Here is a 24,517-nt window from a genome sequence, read left to right as displayed (position 1 = left end):
ATGACCATCCACATCTGGTATTCGCGTAATCGCAGGGACCATTTGTGTCAGGTCGTAGGCTAAAGCAAAGTCGTGAAAGGATCTTCCCGCGTGATCGGTAGTTTCAGAGCCGAGCCAATCGGCATGGTGGGCGTTAAAATCGCCAAGTATCACGATTTCAGCGGTAGGAACCCTTTCGAGCAGGGAATCTGTAGCCATTTGGATGTGCTCAATGAGTCGGTCAGTTTCGATATTTCCGCTATGGGACCTATACAGGCATGCGTAGAATCGCGGATGGTCATCGCAGTCTACGCGCAGCCAGAGGTTAGATAGGTCCCTTCCTTCAAGCGTCCCGAGGCGACGAGAACAGATATCCTCTCTGACGTACACGCAAACTCCCGCCCGCGGCACAAATGAATGTTCCAATTTGTACCCCGGGTAGGAGAGGTAGGAAGTATCAGCCGGGGAGGAAATCTGAGTCTCGGTAAGAAAGAGCAAGGCCGGCTTCGCAGTCTCTAAATGGTAGTGGACTGCGTTGATATTGGTATTGAGCCCCCTAACATTTGTGAAGTCCACGGCGAGTGTGGACGGGGGTGCCTTTGTAGGTTTGCTCCGTTTGCCCCGAGAACGAATTATGTTATTTTTTCCGAGCGCAGAATTGCCCCCCCCAGAATACGAAGGGCAGCCTGTGCGTCCACCACCGGGCGCAGAGTGTCCCGGTGTTGGACGCCCAGAGGGGGATTCTCCACCGCGAGCGCGTGTGGTACCCCCCTGGGGTAGATTCTGTCTTTTTTTCTGCACCTTCATATTTCTTGTAGAGGGGGGGGGGGGGGGATGGGCTCCGGGAGTCTCTCTCACCGCACGAAACGCGAGTACAATAAGGCAAACTTATTGCATCACTTCACGCCGGTTTTCTGAGAGACAGTGGTACTGCCCCGGTCGTGCCTGCCCATTTGGCTGAAGCCCGAAGGCAACAGCATGGCACTCCCACTAGTATATACGCATTTAACATTCGCTCGATCGGTGAAGGAAAACATCGCGAGAAAACCGGCTTGCCTTAGACCCACAAATTCGACGGCGTGTGTCAGGCACAAGCTGATCACCTACTTGCGTATTAGATAGATATCTGAGGCCCAGAACTTAAAAGGTTGTAGCGCCACTCATTAATATTTTATTTTTTTATCTATGAAAACGATATAGCAGTATCTCGCAGACAACAATTTGTAAGAAGCACTTGAAATCTATCTAATGAATCTGATAGATAGATAAAAAGAAATTATGTGTTTATAGTTAAGGCGATAAATAAATAAACGCAATGGAAACCCAAACATTCGCATTTCTAGTTAAAAGTAACAAATTTCACATTTTATATTAAATTGCATAAATATATTCGTATACTTATTAATATTAATACCAACTGTAACGTTAGCCTAATTAATTCACTGCCATTAGGCGTCGTAATTTCCCAGCGGAACAATTGTTTCACGTTGGATTTGGTTGTGCGTATTATAAGTAGTAAAAAAACAGTGCCGCTTCAACCACTAAACTCTTGGCTTCAGACTATTGTATCTGTTTTCTTAAAAGGCAAGTTTTCCTTCACCGTACGAGCGGACTACAATCCATTGGTGCACAGTCGTGATTCGAACGTACGTCGACAGGGTAGCGCACTCTTAAACCACTAAGCCAACACAGAGATTAAATTACCTGTATATTTTGTTGAATTAACATTAGACCTTCGAACCGTAATTAACCACAATTGGATTTTCTTCATTATGAGAAATTAAATGTGAGGTAAAAGTAATCATAGAGAGGAAACTGGCTTGACTTTGATTCAGTAATTTAGCGCCAAGTACTTTAATAAATAATAAAAACTTTCATGACAAATAGGTTGTGACAAAATTAATATATCGCTGGTCCCTACACTAGGGAGTACTAAAAAACTGTTGTGGGTAACAAGATAACAATCAGTCAGTGGTACATGGTAAATGTTTAAAACAGTTTTTCGAGAAAAAGTAATTAGTGTTACAACTAATCAAACACAAGTCTTATAAGACATTAAGTATGTGTGGGTGTGTGTGCGCATGTATTTGAGAGTTAAGAGTTGTTATAAGCGTGTCCGTGTTAGTTTTTGGCACCTCAGAGTCTGGAGTATGGCTCTTATACGTAAGTCTAGGCCCAAGTCTTGACTCTATATCTTACCCTTATGTTGTTATAGGACCTCATACAAAATGCTACTACCCTATGTTAGGAGGTATTGACGCTTAAAGGAATTTCTGGAAATATTTACTTGATCGATGGAACGATTTATGATAGGGAAGAAAGGAATATACAAAATAAAGAATACAGGTTTAAAAAAAATCAACTAAGGTAACAGATGTTACAATAAAAATAAATAAACTAAAGGAAATGGGTGGGGCACATGGCAAGAGGAACAGAAAAGTGGAGCAAAAAAGTACTAATCTGGTGCCCAAGGTACAGCAAACGAAAAAGAGGGAGAAAACTTAGAAGATGAATAGACCAAATTAAAGAAACAGCAGGTGGTACATGGCAGAAAGTGGCACATTGCAGAGAGGAATGGCGGGATTTGGAGGCCTTTGCAAAGTAGAGCACGTAGATACACCAAAAGAAGATTGAAATATTATTATTATCGCTTTATTTTCAAAGCGCTTAAAAGTGTAAGGACCAATTAATTCAAAGCTTGTAATAAGGTTGTAAGTGTCGATGAACTTCTTTAAGTAGGTTATACAAAATGTCTATTTAAATTGCTAAACTCACTTAATAGTACTTAATTACATTTTGAAATTTATGAATATTTCGGTAAGATAGTTTTGAAATTGTTGCAAAATGGAGAAATAATATTCCGTCCGACTTGAGTATAAGCGATTTTGAAAAAACAAAACGCCAGAATATAGTGTTACGAAGAAGGGTTGACTGAAATGGTTCTCGATTTTTCCACAAGTTAGAGACGTTTTCAGTTAGCTGAAATGCGATTTATGGCCGTTTTAGGAGAGGTTCTATCACATATAAGAAATGTTTAATTTGCATAAAGTTACCTTCGTTTTCAGGAGGCTGAAACTTTTTTTTAGTGTGAAAATTTCTGCGCGTAATTTGCGTCCTTTTAGCGTTAAAAAGTTCCTCGTGAATTGATTTAGAAATAAACCCTTGAAGAGATCTACGGCGTTTTCTATCCGATCCCCTAGCTAGTAACAATATTATAACCTCGTTCTTGTGGTCGTACCATCTATGATTAAAATTGTATATTTTTTGTATATATTTGCAATAAGTAAGTTGCAGCGACAATGGCTCTACGTACGCTCTTCCTAATAAAAATAACATTAATTAGGCTATATATTAATGTTATTTACAGGTCTAAGAGTAGCTATACCTTGTTAAGTTCATTGAATGAGCATATTTAACATATATAATTCTAGTTGAATATTTTTTTTATGGTCTAGACTCTAGAGCAAACCCTAAGATCACATGTTCCAAGCAACAGCCATGAAGGACTCGAGTAGAGAAATATATATAAAAATTCATAGTAAAATTATTATTTGGATTAAAATCACATGGCATGAAAATAAACGACACTTAGTGACGTTTATTTCCGTCCATTCCTTAATTAATCCAGATTCGATTTTATATTTATATTTAAATCCGAACTGGAACAATCACCAAGCACAATTGATGGTTATTAAAATGTAGTTTAACTAAAAAATAAGCGTTTAACTAACTTTCCTTTTTCGTGTTTTTATAAAAGATCATTCACGTTCTTTCTCTTTTAATATAACTTAATTTGGTTACGTCATAAGACATTTATTGATCTTAATTAGATGTTGTTATAACATACTTAACGTTTATTCTCCCTCCCACCAATTGCACTATTAACAAGAGTACTCTTTCGTCTCTTGTTTCATGTTGTTACGACGAAGAGAGACATGTAAAATATGGTTTATTTTCATTGCACCATTACAAACTCAAACTAATTTTATTCATATAGGTAACCAAGTACACTTATGAACGTCAACAGAAAAGATGTTAAATTGATTCTAAATTTACATTTATTACAAGTTCGCAAGTTACAAACGGGCAAGAACCACTGGCAAGAAACTCTCCGCCACCCTTGTTGTCTCTTACACAACAACTATATTAACTTAAGATTATTACAAAGTTTTAGTGAAACTTATATGAAAATGTTCCCCATTGATTGTACATGTCATTCGAGATAACAAGCTTTTTCCAACAATCTATTATGTATTCTTTAAGGAAAGTAAGAGTTCGTGTGAAACGCCAACAATGACCTGTGCTAGCTAAGACAGAATAGTTAATACATAGGGCTACCGAATGACTATCAGTTATTGTTGTTATGTTAAAGATACGAGGTATTCGTTTAATGATCTTGGATTGAAGGTGGTAACCAATAAGTCCATATAAAACCAGACGTAGTAAGATCACCACTGTCCACTATCATTTACAAACGGGTGCTTAGCTCCTTCCAGAGAAACGAAGTCTCGACAAGCTGGTAATGGTAAGGAGGAATGATGGCAGGAGAAGTAGGGGTTGATCAGTCCCGGCTGACCAAAGTAAGACAATAATAGATCTCAACATTCCTAATGCAAGACAAGCTGAGGATAGAATAGTGTGGAGGCAGCATTAAGGCCAGTTTCAGAACTATTAAGTTATAACTAATCATTACATTAAGTAAAAAATTCATAAAATTTTCCTCGTTTCAAATTAATTTCTATTATAATATTGACTTTCAGAATTGCTAACTCACTTCTACGCTTATCATAGCGTAGGTACAGTATAATATATGACGGATAGAGTTGTGACAGGAAAGAGAAAAGCAGGCAACACATAAATAATGGTGACAGAAGGTATTCCAGGATTTCGCGTGTAGAAAGGAAGGTAGAAAGTTAGAGGAACGATAGATTGTCGTCTAGCGACAGGAAGGGCGGAATGGATTCGTGTCTTAATATGTAAATACTATGTAATATTTTACCTTTTAATTATGTAAGACAAATTTGCACGTCTATATGTGTTGCAGAATATTATTTTTTTAACAATAGGGGGCAAACCAGCCTGCGGGACGCCCAAAAACGGCAGTCATGGCAGCCCATAGACAACTATTTTTAGTGGGAGGGAGGAGTTACAACTCAGGATTCCCCCACCGTGAGTCGAGACTGTGGAAGACTTCCAGCCATCCAGGTGATGTTGATGAAATATTTAAATTCATACGGCTCGTACGTATATGCGAAGTTTAGAATGTACCATATTTTTTGGTACCATATTCTTGCAAATTAATTGTTATTCGTGGAAAGCAATACATGTTTGGAAATATTATTAATACTGACAACCCTATTTTCACTCACGAGCTTACTAGCACTAAATAAAAACGACGAACAATTGAGAAGCTACATGTAGATAATTATGTAATAATTTTACATAATTCATTACTATAATACTTGTTTTCACAGTTCATAGTATTTAATGTGAAATTCTGTGCATTGTTGCGTTTTGTTTGTAATTTTAGAAGCATTAGAAAAATATTAAGAAACTTGCTGACCCGGAAAACGTAGTGTGGATTAAGATTATTATTTATAGTACTGTAATACTAATATCGCTATTGAAAAGAGAGAGTTTGTCGTTAAAAGACGAAAATTAAGGATTATATACTTTTAAGAGCGATTTTTTTATATATATTCATATTTATAATAAGCTACAAAAACTGTACGACGACAATTTTATATATTATATCAAATATAACATACTTTTTAAAGCTCCATACTAGAACAACATAATATAATATATGACATATTTTCATAATAGTAAAAATTACAAGCAAAAGTAAACATATTTTGCCCACGCGTTAAGCGTAAATTTTCTTAGATTACAATTTTAAAATAATTTCAGTAGGTACTTTTATAAACAAACAAAAAAATATTTTAAATACTTATGATAGTTTGTGTTCATCATACAATATATTAAAAAATGCTGTACGAATAAGCTGAATAACTCGGCCGAGAGTTCTTTCCAAGCCGTTTGTTTCAAGATAGAAGAAAAATAACTATAAACAGAATCCTGATTCTACACAAATCGATCAACAAGACTGTTTATAACGACACAAAAACCAGTAAAAGCCACACATTCTACTTAACGAGAACGCTTGCGCAACGTGATGTGACAAAAAAATACACATTGAAATCATCATTACGTCAATTTATCCGACTACAAAAGTAGATTCACAATTCCAGTATTAACAATGAAGTCTTAATAATAATAACTTTTTAAACATAATATTAATACGTATTTTATTAAAAGGCTTGTTTATCGAAGTGACTCTAAAAATTTGATTAAGACTGTGAACTAAAAAATATAATTGAGACTTTAAAACTTCGATTGCGATGACCCAAATCCTTTGTCATATTAAATATTAATAGATTATAGAGCAGTGCTGTAAAGGAGAACATCGTGAAGAAACCGTCTTGCCTTAGACCCAAAAAGTGCACCTCTCACACTTTGAAAACAAATTTCCTTTGGTTTTTATAAAAAAATTTTTAATAAATTGTTTTTTATTTCTTCCTGTTTGTAATGTCACATTAAATATTGTATTTTATTTTTTACGTCACCAATGTATCAGTATGCCGAACGTGGACACGTTATTAAAAACAAATAAATAAAAGATTTTAAAGTAGTTACGTAAATAACCAAAACGCGGAAATCGTACAAATATACGCGACAAACATAATTTTCGATGTGATTAATGCGCGTAATATTAATAACACTCGTTATATATATTACTCACTTCACTTTCCATTACTCACGTAATATACAAAAAGTATTTCATATTAATTATGAACTAAAATATACAATTTTATATTTAACCTTATTACTACCTATTTAAATTTTATACCTTTTCGAAACCTAGGGTTTCAGCTTAGGTCTTTGCTAAAAATACGTTTCCTTGTCTTTAACAAGGCTTTCTTGTCTAGCACACGTCTTGATCTTAAGATGTATTCCTCACGTTTTCCTTCGCTATATCACATACTAAAATAACCCTAAATCCGTCACGACATAGCCGGGGTTTAAACATACGACCTCGCTCTTCGCTCGCCTTGTTTAACACAGCTTAAACCATCCTCTCTAAAGCCTAGACTTGAACACATCAGAAGTCATCTCTCTTTTAGTCTTCACTTTTTAAATTAATCATTTAAATGCTGTATATTCTATATTGGTTGGGTTAAGGGTCCTCCAGTTGAGAACATTGTTTTCCGATACTGAGTCTGACCAGCTTTTTGATCTACTTATTACAATATAAATCTATCTTTTTGTATAATGTATATTACAATATACAAAAAGAAAGAAATATATAATTTTATTATTCTAAAGGCGGCTCCGTCCGGAAGCTGGCCAACCACCAACTTTATCTTATTGTATTTAATCTTTTGCCGTCATCATAAAATTGTTGCCAGATATATATATGATATCGTAATAATACTAGGCAACCCAATTAAGCAAAAACTACAGAGCATTCACAATAATTCACAAATCGTTTAAAAATACTTTCTTCCGAGATAACTTATCACATCCACGTTGATCAGTGTATTGTGAAACGGAATGTTTGACGCGTCGTCTCCCATGCGGAATGCTCATAGACAACATATGGAAATGATGTTTTTATTTTAATGCTGTTTTGCGAGTTTCTTACGAGATATTTTAGTTTAGTTATAAAAAGTTTTAGGTTTTATGTTTTCTTGTATTGTTTATATTATATTTTTTTAACTGAATTCTTTCACTCCTGCTTTACTGTGCAAAGTATCCTGCTATGGAATTCCTTACCTATTGATATCAGACGAGAACATTTTTGTTTACACATATTATTATTTATATTTTTTCTTTAGATTTTGCTTTATTTAATTTTAGTTATAGTTACATGTTTTTGAGTTTTTTTTGTTAATTAATTATGCACTTATTTACCCGCTGTAGGTGCTTCTTTTTTTATTGTTCCATATTAGGGTTGCCTGGAAGAAATCGCTTCTTAGCGAGAAGGCCGCCCGTTGCCTAATAACTTATGTAACCTACTTTTTGTTTTGTTTTTTATATGTATGATTTTGTATGTTATGGCAACTGCAACAAATGTATATTTCTTTTTAAGTGTAAATATTTTTTGACTTTTGACTTTTATACTTCAAAGAAATGTGTCGAATCATTTAAAAAACCTTCGTTTACACAGTTACCATTACGCATACGGTAAGTTGAATTGTTAATCGAATACAGCCTTATTGTTCTTATTCTAAAACCTATTGATTACAAAAGAAAACCAACTCTAAACAATTACATAGCTGCGCGGGCGCAGGTCCGCCACTCAAACGCATCGGTTAGCCGCGTGCGAACGCATACACTTTCACGCTCGAATAAAATAAAAAAAGGGGGAAAACGCGCGCGAGAAATCTCGAGTTTTTCCCTACTAATCAGTCGGTTAACAGCCTGCGACACTACAAGTTTTCATAAACAATTGATAAGTGTACGACAATTTTCTTTTCTTTCTTCTATCCTTCTTCCCTTAGTGGTTTGTGCAGTGTTGGAATATGGGTAGAACCGCAATGACGCTACTAAGTACGTTGGCTGCGTTGGTTATTATCGTGCATACTGCTGAAGAGGAGTATGAGAGGAGTCAGAGGGGGCTGAGAGCCAGGTCCATGGATGTTGGATCACCTGGATATGAGCAGGTAAGAGCTACTTTTTTGGTTTTGTATTTCAATAGCTTTACCATGAATTTTAAGTAACACCAGTGCTTGTTGTATCAACAAACATTTGTTACACAAATATAGTTGTTCCTTCCAAGGAATTCAGTAGCAACGTGAGCTAATATAGTCTTTCCACTCATGTTTAGATGTATAATTAATATAAAAATAATGTAAAATTTATCGACTTTTAATTATTTTTGTTTATTATTTTATAAATTATCTATTTTATTAGGTAACCAAATACTGCACACTTATAATATATATATTTAAATAATTATTATTTACCTTTTTAAAAATGCAATCCAGTGCTGTGGCATAGACACGTCTTTCTTCTTGATTACATATATTAAAAGTAAAGTTTAGCCAATTTACACGAAATATATTATATATATATATATCTGTATCTGTGACCCGTTTTAATACGTTACACCAACCAACAACCTGAATAGACTATCCAAAATAACTAATTATTCAATCCGACCCGTGGTTTCTGGTTCAAACTGTTTTTTAAAATATTAAAAAAATGTGTTATATTGATAGTATCAAACCAAATGGACATATATATACATCATACCGCAAACGAAAAGAAAGTATTATAAATATTAATATCGGAAGTTTCGATAACGCAAGCATTTTAAAAAAATATATAAACCTATAGTTAAATATCGTTGTCATAGTGAATACATGTACGACATGAAAGCATATCCATACAAAATAACATAATCATATTGGTTGCCTGGAAGAGATCGCTGGAAAGCGATAAGACCGCCAGTTGTCCTCTTTTTCATTTAATTATGTCAACTGTATTATTATTTCTGTATGCAACGAAGTGTAAATAAATGTGTTAATAATATTTAGTTTTAATAATAAAGATTAAATATGATATTAAACCTAAATAATTCTTGAATTACGAATGCTACACTCGAAAAATTTTACACTGGCTGGTACGGTGAAGGAAACGTGAGGAAACGTGACGTAGACGGCGTGTATCAGCCACGGGAGGATGATCACCAGATTGACAAATGATCATGAAGCAGATACAGAAATCTGAGACCTAAAAATGTTGTAGCGCCACTGTTAATTAATGTACGTCAAAGCCAAAAAAATAATTAACAAAAAAATATTATTATTGTTATAAATAAACGAAAACCAAACGGAAATAAACGCAAATAAATGACATCTAAACTTTTCCAATGACATAAATTTTTCCAAACTCAATATTTTTCGATTTAACGGAATTAAAAACCGACGCTTTAAAGTTGAATTGTATTTCTTTTAATATTTAATAAATGAAAGCCTATTTTACCAACCAGTGAAATAATTTTTAAAATCAATCCAGTAGTTTTCCAGTATTCGTTACAAAAATAAAAAACTTTATAATATTATTATAGAAATCTTTAATCGTACGGTATTTGAAGCTTACCAAAGTTGATTAAGGCATTTAATTGCAAATCAGTGTTTTCTATTTACGTAACTTAACTGTAAACAACTGATTTGAACGACTTAGTGTCGAATTTTATGAATGAAAAAGGCTTTCTACGTTTGAATAGATTAAATTTGATGAAATTTAGCAAAGCGACGTTAAACGTATGATGTAACCACAATTTATTTGTTTAACTAATTGTTATGTACACTTTATTAATTAATTAATTTAGAAAACGTTTTGTAGTTAAAAGCAAGATGGAATTTGTTATAGAAGCTATTTATAATCTGTGCAAATGTTTATTTTGATGCGCAAACTGATTAATAAATCAATGTTTTTTAAAAATATTAACTACATTTGTAATTCCTGTAACACACACTTCCTGTTTTCATGCGCCTTTTAAAATTGTAATTGTTTTGTCTTTTGTGTATGTATTATATTGCTGTTTACATTTTCGTGCCTATTATTACACGCTTTATATTAGCTTCACCTGTATGTATGTATGTAACCGACTCCTTTGGACTCGATTTTGACCCACTTTTAACGGACAGATTTAATTCAAACTTTTGCGCACCTGTCAAAGATCGATGACAATGCAATAATCCGAAAAAAAATGAAAAAAATAAAAAAAATAAACTAAAAAATAAATAATAGGTTAAAAAACTAAAAAACACGCTTTTAAAGCGCTATGTGCCATATTTTTCGTCTATCGAAAAACCCACGCTTTTTCACAATAATACCAGTATTTTTTGTTCATTACCAGCAGCCTAAATTAGGAATTATTTTTCACTTTTTAGTTTGATGTGCTTTGAAAGCGTGTTTTTGAGTTTTTTTTAACTATTATTTATTTTTAGTTGTGCTCCTCATACTTTTATACAACAAAAACCTTGTGTGTGAAACAATTAAAAGTAAATGTAAATTTACAATTAATTTAACTTCTTTCTGACAATTCATAAGTGTACTTGTTTACCTACATGAATAAAGATATTTTGAGTTTGAGTTTGAATTTAAGAACACTTTTATAAATAAAACATATTTTTTACACATCTTATATTTGTGATGTGTCATGTTTTCTTATTGATAAATAATTATAGAACTATTTGTGTTAGTAAATGCAAGTCTTATTTAAATTTATGAATATTTCTATTAATTTTAGCAATGATTGCATGTTCACTACAAAGGCATCAGCGTTATAATAAATCGAGATTATGCAGCGAAACATTACTCGAGAAAGTTCAGCCGTTCTTTGAAAGTTAAATTGATTTCGTTATTCTGACGATATTATTTTATACATTTATTTGAGAATTAAAGCGAAGTAAAAAGATTACCTAACATAGAATTTTATTGTGTCATATCTGTAGTAGTTACTGTAGTAACAAAATATGGACGTTTTGTACTTCTTAAAGTGATTTTAATGATCATTGATTTTGAAAGTTCCGAATGTTTTTGGTGGATATTTTGTACAATTTCATGGTTTGTGGTTGAGCATTTGTATCTATAAAAAATATAGATAGACATAGATTCAGGGGCCTCAATTTTCTTATCTTCTACTTTAGTTTAATACGTTTTTATTTATATTTCTGTAAAGGGACATCGAAGGGCCTACTCATATTGGGTCGTAAAAACGGATAGTCGTAACCGCTGATGACGTTGTTATTAAGAAACTTATACAATTGAATTCAGCCGGGACTTTAATTTTGGTCAATATAACCGGTATGTTGTTCTAAACGATGTCGTCGTAAACGGTTTTTACTGTAATAAGATGGTTATTTTATAAATAGAAAATCCAAATATAAAATTAGAACTTTAAGTTAACAAATAAACAAACTAAAATATCAGCTTCTATAATTCGTACGGAACTTATCGACTCGACTTACATAGTATTACGTATAATTATCATAAACTCGCAAGCTCGCGCCAAACTGGTCGAGCCACTTTCAACTTTCGTAGTATACATGTTAAATATGTTTTATAACGGATTTCTTCGATGAGATAATAACATCAAATTTTAGCGTTTTTATCATAACTTCCGCCCGGAGCATCTTGCGTATTTTGCTAATATTTTTTGCGACAATATTATTTATATTTCAGTCATTTATTATACAACCATAATACATAATTTCATACTAAATGGCACGTTGTACAACGTATTTATTATTTATAATTTCGATTGTCTTCAGCTGAAACTTAGATTAATTTTTTTTAAATACATGTCTTCACTGCGACATCATGGAACATTACGATCTAGCCTAACTTAAGACTAAAAAGTAATTTAAATCTAACCTTATTTATAAAAAAGGATATTTAACTTAACGGATTAAATATTACTTATCCGGAGCTGGAAATATTCAGTAGTAAGCTGATTAATATAAAAAAAAAGCATTAAACCTAACCGCTGTTTCGCTGGTAATTTTTTTTTGCTTAACAATAAGCATAAATTACAAGTATTTTTATTTTATATAAATGTATATTTGAGCAGTGTTGGCCTAGTGGCTTGAGCGTGCGACTCTCATACCTGAGGTCGTAGGTTCGATCCCCGGCTGTGCACCAAGGGACTCTCTATGTGCGCATTTAACATTTGCTCGAACGGTGAAGGAAAACATCGTGAGGAAACCGACATGTCTTAGACCCAAAAAGTCGACGGCATTTGTCTGACACTGGAGGCTGATCACCTACTTGCCTATTAGATTTAAAAATGATCATAAAAAAGATTCAGAAATCTGAGGCCAACCTAAAGAGCTTCTAGCGCCACTGATTTATTTTTATATATGTATATTTATGTTTTTGTAACATTTATGTTTACCAAAATTATCATATATTTTAAATAAGATAGCTTGTAACATATACCGTAGATATATTATTATGTATGATGTGGTGAACTTCAATAAAGAAATAAAAACACTACTTACAGTTAAGGGACACTCTGTTTTTGTATTAAATTTTTTCACTTACCACTGTTTAGCACTTAACTGTGCACTAATAAAAAAGACTGCTGGAGCCCACGAACATAGGCTCCACCATCACGTGAATGTCGAGGCTATTCAACTCCTTGACACCACTGGCCTAGTGAAGAAGACTTAAAAGGAGAAAACCATTTGAATTAGTGGATTAGTGTTAGTGCACGTCAGTACTAAATACACAGTGAGTGAAAGAAAAAAATATAACTCAAGAACAGAGTGACTTCCTTTTAATAGAGACTGTAAGTAGTGTTATTGGACACTTTCTTATGTAAAAATCCTAGGTTAGACTTAAATTACTTATTAGTCTTAAGTTAGGCTAGATTGTAATGTTCCATGATGTCTTAGTAAAGACACATCTATTTAAAAAAAACTGTGCATTAACACTAATTCAAATGGATTCAACAAAGTTCTATTACCCTACATGAAGTTTTAGCATAAATAATGTTTTTGTCTACAAAACGGATTTTAGGTAAGCAAACAAAACAACATTACGTAGGTACTTTGAACATTAGCATACAATGCCCAGAGTATTTGGTGCATGATCTCTCTTATTACTTATATAACATCTATATAAGGTTACTAAATATGTATATGCCATTGTTATGGTATTATCTTGCACATCATACGTTGGAGGATTGTCTTTGTTCTGTGATGTGACCTTGCTCTGCCTTGTGTTGTACAAAAAATGGTCGCCAGATGAGGTATGGAATGCAGTGGTATCCATCTGTGAGCAAGGCTACAGAAGGAGACAGCAAAACGAGAGAGGCAACGCATTAGGACGAATCGTAGGGTTAGAAGACGCGGAGTAAATAGGAGAAGATATGCCCATCTCCTACCTCCTATGTAGTGTATACTGCATCGGCTGTTTTTGAGCGTAACATGCCGTTGAGGTCCCAGTAGCGACCCCGGAGCCTCTGTAACGCGGCTTTGTAGGAACTACTCGAGGTGGTTTTAGTGGGTATTGTTCACCCAGTCTCTCAAAAGTGTGGGATGTGTCCCACATACCCCTGCATCGTTTGGGGCATGCGCAAACTTACATAGCCAAAATATTTATTAAAAATAATTTTAGTACTCTTTTTATTACATAATTTCTTTGTATTGTCATGTTTTCTTTTACGCACCAGCTAGCTGTGAAATCGGTATGTGTGTCTCTTGGCGGCTGTCTCTTATGGCAGACTCGTTTGCCCCACTATTTTATTTATATAAATGGTCTGGTGTCTATGAGATTAAATTAAGTTGTATTATATAATGCAGATATACTACGTAATATAATATATATACGTACGTTGCAATGTTTTCATTTAGTTTTTTGTGTTGATTGTATTTTTTTTACACTTTAGTTAATACGAAATTTAAAATGTGTACTATGTATCCCTTCGAGCTCTAAGGTTGAACCCCTTAGTGCTTTTTGGTGTTTACTGTACTTGCTGTTTTTTTATAATATATTAATCAATAATTAAAAGAAAAAAGAAACTATTTATGGTCATGGTGAACCTCCTGGTTTTATCACGCTCATTAAATATTCAATATTTTTTCAGACATGGAGAGCGATGGAAGTAGAGCCAATGCTGCCGAGCATACCCGAAGGTGATGCTTGGCGGAATGCAGATGCAGAACCTAAACGTAGACGAATGCGGAAACGAAAACGTCGGCCACAAATCGATCAGCCAGACCTTTTAACACAAGAAAGACACATATCCAGCAAAATCCAGTCCCGAAACACTGAATTCGCTGTGGATCCCCCTGAAACAAAGCGACGTCGAAAACATAATCGTAAAAATAGATGGAATAATCAGAAAGATTGGGGAGACGAATCTGATGTCGAACGACCAGTCAGAAGACGAGGGCATAGACGAAAACGACCTCCCACTATCGATACTTGGCCAAGATTAAGCGAATTCGACCATTTAAGACCAAGCGAAGCTATAGACGAAGAAAATGTATGGAACAAGGAAACCGAACCCATTCACAACGAAAATGTATGGAACAAGGATAGTGAAGCCATTGACAACGAAGACGATACAAATATAGAACAGGAAAATAAAGAACATATGGAAGATAATCATGACGATACACCAGACATTCCAATAGAAGTGGTTTCTGAAACAAATTCACCAGAAAGCAATGCTCCGATGCTACAGCATGACAAATCTTTATCAGAATTCTCTTTAGAAAGTCTAATCAAGAGTTCAGAGGACGGTTTGTCATTTACAGAAGTAAAAAACAAAAAACCGCAAAGTGAAAGAAATAAAGCACTGATCAAGATAGCTCAGGTATTTTGTTTTACATTATCATATTAATTACATTATTAAATGATGATTTACCATTTGATACACAGGTGATTAGACTTCTTTGCATGCAGGATTTTGATTGCTTTACTTTATTGCTCAAAATTAGAATTTTAAGCTAGAACTTTAGTCTTGAAACGATTAATACATTATAAAAGCCTAATTTAGCAGCTGTAGTTATTTTTCATAATGTTTTATTTAATCTAGTGTTAATTAATCTTCAGAACCGTTTTAATTTGAAAACCAAACGTAAAACGGAAGCGCGAAGGTTAGCTAAGAGTATGGATAAAATAATTCCACTTTGCAAGAAAATATCACTAGAGGAGTATAAACAAAATAAACCTTTATATATCGAAGAAGAATTTAAAACGGTATATTGGTAGTAATTAACAAACTAATTTACAAGTTACAGAAAAAACATAATTAATTATTTAGTAATAATATATACATAATTTTTTTTTAACAAAAATCACAAATCTCATATATATACTACACCGAAGTAACCAAAATAATAAAACTAATATCAATTATCGTTGTTTTCAGTAATATTTGTGTTTTACACACAACACTTGAAAAACAACACACAATAAATAATATTATGTTTCAGGATAATGAACCGTTGGCGCCATTGACGTTAAAGGCGATATTAAAAAGATCAAACGGGAGAAGTCTTAGTGAAATTTTGCAACAAAACAACTTGTCACTAAGTGATCTATTACAAGGCAGAGTAAACGCATTGTCGTTGCTTAAATCACGTGAAGAAAACAGTGAAAATACTAATCAAGTAGGCGACTTTGAAGGTATACCCAAAAATAAAGATGACAGTGACTCAACATTTACACATTCAGAAAGTAAGCAAATAAATGAATATAAGAAAACTAATGATCCCGAACCTGCTACGACAACAACAGAAACAATTTATACAACTGAATCTAAATCCACTACAGAAAACCTAAGTGTTTCGTCTTCGAATGATACCGCTGAGGATATTACAACTACTCCGAAAACCTATGTTAGACGTAGATTTCCATTTAATCTACGCCGTCGTACGAGACCCGTTAACGGCACGTACAAAGGACAATTAAGTCGTGATCTTATGGCTTTAACAACTAGAAAATATCAAAATAATAGAAATATACACAGGTCAAGAGAATGGGTAGAATATATGCCATCGAATACAAAGTCTCGGAAGCTTAAACCTACAATAGACAACAAACAAAATTACGAAACAGAGAGTTCAATATCAATGACAACAGTTTTAGTTGAAGAAACTACTCAACCCACACAAGACCTAGAAGACACTCTACCAACTTCCCCAAATGACTTGGAAATAAACGATTCAAACGCTTTCTCACAACATAAAGTAACAGACGCGCCTGAATCTGAAGTGTTCTCTACCACATTCAATTCAGATGACGTTCCTACCACTGTGCCTGTAACGGAGAAGATAGTAACAATTACGCAAAAGCCAAAAATTATTCCACATATAAGGTCTATGCTTAACGCGTCTGAGCTTCGAAGACAAGCCCTCAATAATAGATTGGAGAAGAAACGATTGCGAGAAAAGAATTTGTCCACTGAATCTCTTGGCCTATTACAAAAAGATGTCTTTAACGCGAACAATATGCAAACATCATCTGAATTTATTGCTAAAACACAACCCAGCACAAGTAACACCGATATTGAAACTGATTTTACTACTTTAGAAGATTTTATGCCCACAGAGGCTGCCAGTAGGCATCATAGTCGGATGAGGACCACTAAGTCTCAAAATGTCAGATCATCATTACTGCCTAAAATCCAACCTTATTTAACTGCAACAGAAGAAACAGCAAAATTGGAAATAGAAGAAATATTAAATGACTCTAAGAGTAAATATTATCTGTATAATTTAATTAATTAATTTAACCTTGATGATTGAAAGAATTATTGTTTTTTTCAGCTCGCGCTAGGCTATCAAGAATACTTAAGGAAAGAAACATGACGTTAAATGAATTAGTGGAGCACAGAGAGCGTGGTTCTAGTCATGTACACTTGGCTGACATATTTCACAATGCGTCTAAGGAGCCGAACCCACCAGAGCCTTTCCTATCCAAATCACTCATTGAACCAATATCAAAGGAAACATATCCTTTGATAGCTTTGTTGGAAGCGAATCTTCATGACACTAAGACGAATTTAGAAGAAATGGATGAAACTTCAAATTATATGAATATCCCTGTTGTCATGGACTTTGGTAACAACGTGAATGAGAACGGTGAGAATATGGGTATAATGTCCCTTTTCAACAAAAATAATGGAAGTGTAAATGAGAATGAAGGAAACGAGAAACCAGATAATAATATATATATTACGCCTGAAATTGATAGAAAAGATGAACAAAAACAAATCAGAGAGGGTCGCATTTTGGGTTCAGAAGAAGGCGTAGTCAACTGGAATGAACTATTTAAACATCTTCACAATCAATCACAAGAACAGGAAGAGTTACAACCAAGAAGTAAGTAAAATACATAGGTACCAAATATACGTATATATGTTTTACATCTTTACTTATGTCATGCTATCGTTTCAGTGTCAACAAAATCAGAAACGTTACAGAAAATATTACTTGACGGTGATGAGGAAGGCGACGGTGTAGTTGTCTTTGAAGAGTTAGATAAATTAAAAACACATGATGTAGATACATCCAAAGAGGATTTGGAATTTAGTTTGTTAAATAAAATTGAAGAAACGCACGCTCATCCAGTTTATAACTCAATAAGTAACACGAGATCAGTGACTGTTGTAACCGCAAGTATTATAGGTCTAGCATTAGTGCTATTTTTGCTAACCTATGCCGCATTTAAATGGAAGCAACAAAGTAAAATTATAGAAAATAAGCAATGTATCAATGACGATAGGCTGCCTTCGCCTATATTTGAGAACCGAAAGGGTATTCGAAGCAGTACTCGTAGTAAAAGTCCTATGCTAACATCAAATATTTATTCTATTAACACATTAGATACTCATGCAGGAACGGAGTCACCGGAGTACATGTGGGATTCCTTAAGAAAACCTTTTCAATAAATGGTAAAACATTTCAAGTACACCAAAAACAATAAATTTAAATCTACGTCCCTCGCGAAGTTATGTTTACATCATATATGTTTTGGTGAACTTTAGCCCATTTTATGGCTTTGTGGACATCCGAATTATCATTGTTGCATTTGTCATAAGATTAGACTGATTTTAAGCATAATTTATTGTTATGGAAAATAATTATATTTTTCTTATTATATTTAGAAAGTATGGGGTTGTTAATATTATTTAATGGTTATTGGCAATATATAAACTCAGTATTGAGGCAAGTGCAATAATAGTTAAGATTTGTATAAAATACTATGTATTTTCAGACTTCATCTAATAAATAAGTAGTAATAATTGTTTTATTATTGTATGTACATAGCCATTTAAAAAAAGATTACTTATAACAATTTCCATTAAAAATACCTTTGAAAATAGGTTTAAGTTATAGTAACAATACCTATATATAATAGAAAGATGGTAGCTACTATTTTTTTAACTATAAATTGACTCTTTAAATGAGAGAAAACTGCTCATTAAACTTACAATAATAACAAAAATATGTAGTCTACTTACCTATAATTTTCAAAAGTGAATATTTCCTTTAAATTCTTTAAACCAGGTAGGTTTGCTTTATTTATCCTGTGCCAGAGATAGGAATACTGTCGAGCAATGTTTGTATATAGCTTCAGTGACGACTCAAAAGTTGGTGATGGCTGAAAACATTTTCATATTTATTTTAATTTTAAAATGAGACTTAATAACATCTAAATAATAAATGCAATTTAATTGGACTCATTCTAACACACTGCCAGACATTTTGGCAAGACATGAGGTTAAAGGTTTGACCCTGGCTTGTGGGCCAATGGACTTTCTATGTGCTCATTTAGCACTCATTTGTATGGTGAAGGAAAACATTGTGAGGAAACCTTCTTGCCTTAGACCCAAAAAGGCGACGGCGTGTGTCAGGCATAAAAGGGTGATCACCTATTGGTTATTAGAAATAATAACGAAACAGATACAGAAATCTGAGGCTCAGACCTAAAAAGGGCCACTGGTTTTTTAATTCAATTTCTTACAAATAGTTAGAATTGGCTCTTAACAATTTGATGTAATTTGTAAATAACTATAACACTGATGTTGAAAGTTTTATATTCAAATTGAAATTGATATCTGGATTAGAAGATTGAAGCACAGTTTTAAATAGTTTTAACTCATCACAAAAGTGAATAATAATAATTTAATTAATGTATTATTATAAAACGAGAGGGTATTTATATAAACCCTTCATCTAATTTTATTAAATTATTTATAATATACCTTCAGTTCTGCCAATTCTTCTAAATCAAAATATAATACTGTGGAGTATGTTTCAGGCAAAGTATCAATGTAGGGTTTCCAAAATGAATCTGTAATTAATAAGAAGGTTGGTTTAATTAATATAACAATGTTATATAAAACCTATCAGACTTTAAATAAATTAAATAAAAAGCAATTATATCTGGATTTAAATGCAACAGATTTTCTTATATCTTGACAATCTTAATAAACTCAATTCCTTTATTACTTATAATGTTAAGCTTCAGCCTAGGCTTTTGGTTATAAAAGGAAAATCAAAGCCATAAAGAGCATATCTTCATCTACAGTTATTGCCCCTAGTGGGCTTCTTGGCTCTATGAGTCAGACGGATGAAGAACAAAAATAATAGATTTAATTTGGTGGTAGATATTTATAACCAAAGTATAAGTTCAAATGCGGGTAACTTATTTGGTTAAATAACAATTAAAAAATAATAACAAAATAATAGACAAATGTTTATGATTGAAACTGAATTGATGGCCTTTATTTGTGGACCATATACAGTGTTTGATTCTATAATACCGTACCCACCTGATTTACTTTTTTCAAACAACAAGAAAAGTGCTAAGGTAACATTGGGCATGTTATGCATCAGTACATCATCTTTCATTAATTTAGATAAATAAGACTTTTTACAATCAATTTCAGTCATCATAACTTGTTTGGGAATAGTTAAAAGCAGAGTATCCTCTGGAAATGACTTTAAAGCTTTTAGTCCATATTCATAGCCTTCAAATTCAGCAATTTCCAATCCTGAAATATAAAAGTAAGAATGAGAAGAAAAGTATTACACTTATTGAAAACGGAGCAACAAAAATGGTGTAAATTCTTAAATCTCTCATCATCTTTCTTCTCTTTTCATTAAAAACAAAAATTAATTGCATTGACATTGAACTTTATTGAACTTTTTCCCAAATTTGGAGGATACATAGAGGCACTATAGAATTAATATTCTGAGAATGTTCTCTTCACCTCTTCACTGAATTCATTTAAAAATAAATAAGATAATTTCTGCTTACCCTAAATACATATGCATCAACATTTATTGCTAGTGAATTATTAAATTATAATACAATAAAGTAAGGAATAGTATTAGCAGTGTGTTCGTACCATTATTTTAAAAAAATCAAATTTAGGCACATTAATATTAAATAATACTAAACCAAACTTCTCTTAAACATCTTAAATAATTTCAATTAGCAATCAAAAACCCTCATTACTAACTTCTGACTAGTTAATTTGTAAAAAAGAACAATGTTCTAAATATTTAAAAGTTACATATATGAATATAAATATAACTATAAAAGTTTTACTTTCTAATTTTAATACTCATTAAACATACCTTCAAATTCTACTTCATGCTTCTTTAACCACATGACATAGTTTTCTATGTTCTCTTCTCTTGATTTCTTTTGCTCTTTGCATGAGCTATGCTCATAGCTCATTATTTCTTTGATAATGGGTATAATTTCCTTATGATTATCCCATAATTTGTTCTGATTAGTCGTACCGAAGAAACCAGTAGTTAAATTTAATAACTTTTCAACTAAATTGCACAGTTCTTTGCGTTTTTGTTGATGTAATTTATTTTCTTTTTCATTTTGCTTACTTTGATGTTTTCTGCCCATAATTCCTGTATAATTCCGACTTTCTGATGTGGCACCCAACAATAGGTATTGAATTTATTAGTTTAATTATACTCAGTAATTTACAAAACGTGGGAAAACTATTGAAAATCTAAAAATAGAGAGCTATTCAAATACCGTACAAATTAAAAGTAAAAAATAACAAGTAAAATTATCAATGTAAAATGATATCTGACATCTGACAAGAGTTAACTGACTTGACAACAAGAATTTCTGTAACAATTGACATTCATCGTCCAGCGAAAGTACAGGTAAACTATACATCCAACAGACACCGTCAAGTATATTATACAAAACCGGGTTTTAACAGTATAGTCTAGTCGACAAATTGAAAATTTATATTTTTATTGATTTGCAAAAAAATATTCCCGCCATTTTAATGTTAATTCGTCTTTCAGAATCTTTATTTAAAATTTCTTAAATATTAATAGTTTATTAAATATTGGCAAAAAACTAAATGCCATTTTTTTTCATCTTTAATTGTCTATAACTTTTGCAATTTTTTATGTGCTAATACACACTTTTAGCACATTTTTCTAGACGTCATTCCGGATCCAATGAGCTATCGCACATAATTTTAAGAGCAGTATCTCTATTTTGTTCCATTTTCAACTTGTCGACTAGACTATATAATTAATGTAGATATATAATTAGGCTAATTACGTACATTTTATCTTCACTATTTTGTTCTTTCACACTTAATTAAGCACAAGTGTGAATAATGCAAGCGCTTGCTCATTTATAGAGTTTTCTTTCTCTTTATAGTATTAAAGACCTTACAACACTAATACTATTTGAAAAAGTCATGAGAAACTAATAAATGTTAGTATAATTTATAACACAATAAAGTGTTTATTAAATTAAAATTTGTAAAAAAACTGCTTGTGGTTTATCAATAATTGCTTATCATCGCCTTATATTCCCAATGCCTTTAATCTTACTATAATAAGCTATTGACTATCTCAGCCCTACATACCCATGTTGTTCTGTTCATTTTATTGAACCTTTGGGCCCTAATTACTATGAGAGAACATTGACATCGAAATATCTGGCAATGGCTCTGAACTCTTGGCAAACGCATTCTAACTTCCAAGAAAAGTTATTTGAAAGCGCCCCACTTATCAGTGAAGTATTTCAGTTAAATAATTGTTCAATTGATTGATAATTTTTTAATTTTATAAACAAGTCGATCTGATTACGAGCCAAGTGATTTATAATTTTTTTCAAAGAACACATCACTGTTTCAATACGACACGTTAATCAATCACCTACATATATAAAGATTAATAATTAAAGACTGTCATAAAAACCGATGAATTTGGACATATTTTTGTGGAAAATGACATTGTCATTAATTATTTGGAAAATAAAGGTTATAAAATATAATAGTAATGTTTTCTGATATAGTTGCATGAAATGAAAGGTTTTTACTTTTATTTATATACAGAGCCTATAGCCAATAAGATTTAATTTATAACATTATAAGTAGATTTTAAAAAATCGACTCGAAAGCTAACTTTTGTTTATCGTATGACAAAGTCTATATATATTATGTTTTATATAGATCAAGATAATATACAATTATAGCAAAAAGATCGCCAAGAACGTGCTATCAGTACGTAACATAATATGACATAATATAATATATATATATATAGCTATATTAGATATATATATATATATATATATAATATACATATATTAGACAACGGTTCTTCCAGTTCAGAGGTCCCGTCCTTTACAACAAAATTATAAATATACTGAAAATGACAAAATACTTGCAATTAGAAAACGATTACAGAGCTACAGAAAAATGACTGCTTGTTGGTTTGAGGTGAGACTGTACGGAGTCGGAAGCCCACATCGGAAGCACACATGTGCACACAGGCACACTAATAACTAATTTATCCAAGTTTTTCACTGTATATTTGGTTTTCTTTTACTTTATGGTTAAATACTAAGTGTTTGTTATTTCATTGTACATCGGAAGAGTCTGGTCATCCACAACACAGAAATATTGTCCACCGTCTGTAAAACAATGCAATAATAGATTTAATTACTAAAGTTTTATTAATTTAATTTACGTGTGATGTCAGCTCCGCTTTTTAGGGTAAGATCAATATTTAGCGCTAAGTTTTACTGGTATGCCAAAAAGGTATTTGATTTGACATATTGGATTCATTAAGCGCTAAATGTCAACCATTCGAACTCGACGTTAAGAAAAGGCATAACACACTGTTGATATTTTGATTTAAAATTTAAAAATGTTTTAGCGTTATTGTTAAATAGACAAAAGTGTGGTCACTCTATTAATTTATCCTTTATTATGGCCTAATAGAGTCTGGCTAATTAAAGAAGATAAGGAAAAAACGCGGAAAATTAAAAAAAATATAGTATGGTATCTCTAAAAGTTTGAAATATTTTGTGGATTAAACTTACTTGATACTTGATTTAATTTTATTATTTCTTACATTGATAGTAACTGTATTTCTATGAAATTAAATACTATACGTATTTAGTATTTTACTATTGATACTTAAAATGACTAGCATTGCATGGCTAACTATATTTATTATAAAACACAACTTTATTCGGAATAATCAAAATCCAAAAAATCAATAAAACAAAGTTTAGGCTATTAAACCTGTTAACTATTCGGAAAAAATATATAATATAAATAAAAATGAGTAATTGCATGAAGTATCAAGTCATGACATGTGCTGCCATCCGAAAGTTTTCAAATAATTCAATTGTCTTCTTTCATTAGCCAGACTCTTAACAAACTGTTGATATTTTGATTTAACAATGTTCTAGCGTTATTGTTAAATAGAAAAAAGTCACTCACTCTATTAATTTATCCTTTATTATGGCCTTATATATGTGTTACATTTCTTTGTATTTTGATATACATACCATTAATACTTTAACAGAGTTGTCTATGGTATGTACCTATGACAACTTCCGGTTAAAAGGAATGTATTACAACAACTAGATGTAACTAAAGTACTTAAGTATACGCGATACTAGTATAATGTCATCATCTAAACTGGCCAAG

General features: G+C 32.4%; 2 protein-coding genes across 2 annotated transcripts in view; one reads left to right on the top strand and one right to left on the bottom strand.

Moving 5' to 3' along the window:
* Positions 1-21,622, bottom strand: part of LOC125057330 (actin-histidine N-methyltransferase) — a 30,930-nt gene extending 9,308 nt beyond the window's left edge. Inside the window, exons 1-4 of the mRNA XM_047660974.1 lie at positions 21,159-21,622; positions 20,348-20,569; positions 19,778-19,866; positions 19,034-19,173 (exon numbers count right to left, since the gene is read on the bottom strand). Coding sequence (XP_047516930.1) covers positions 19,034-19,173; positions 19,778-19,866; positions 20,348-20,569; positions 21,159-21,444 — 737 coding nt within the window. The 5' untranslated portion in view covers positions 21,445-21,622. The remainder of the gene's footprint in view (positions 1-19,033; positions 19,174-19,777; positions 19,867-20,347; positions 20,570-21,158) is intronic.
* On the top strand, positions 8,337-18,814 carry LOC125057329. Its single transcript, XM_047660973.1, has 5 exons — positions 8,337-8,705; positions 14,645-15,379; positions 16,002-17,265; positions 17,337-17,891; positions 17,967-18,814. The coding sequence occupies exons 1-5, from the start codon at positions 8,565-8,567 to the stop codon at positions 18,458-18,460; spliced, it is 3,189 nt and encodes a 1,062-aa protein (XP_047516929.1). The 5' UTR covers positions 8,337-8,564; the 3' UTR covers positions 18,461-18,814.
* Positions 21,623-24,517: the final 2,895 nt, after the last annotated feature.

The sequence above is a fragment of the Pieris napi genome, chromosome 16 (genome assembly GCF_905475465.1).
Source record: "Pieris napi chromosome 16, ilPieNapi1.2, whole genome shotgun sequence".
Lineage (NCBI taxonomy): Eukaryota > Metazoa > Arthropoda > Insecta > Lepidoptera > Pieridae > Pieris > Pieris napi.
This window is presented reverse-complemented; position numbering and strand designations above follow the sequence as displayed.

Coding starts and splice junctions, on each gene's coding strand:
- LOC125057329 (XM_047660973.1), top strand. CDS start 8,565: ATGGGTAGAACCGCAATGACGCTACTAAGTACGTTGGCTGCGTTGGTT. Junction 15,380..16,001: donor CACTGATCAAGATAGCTCAG/GTATTTTGTTTT, acceptor ATTATGTTTCAG/GATAATGAACCGTTGGCGCC. Junction 17,266..17,336: donor AATATTAAATGACTCTAAGA/GTAAATATTATC, acceptor TGTTTTTTTCAG/CTCGCGCTAGGCTATCAAGA.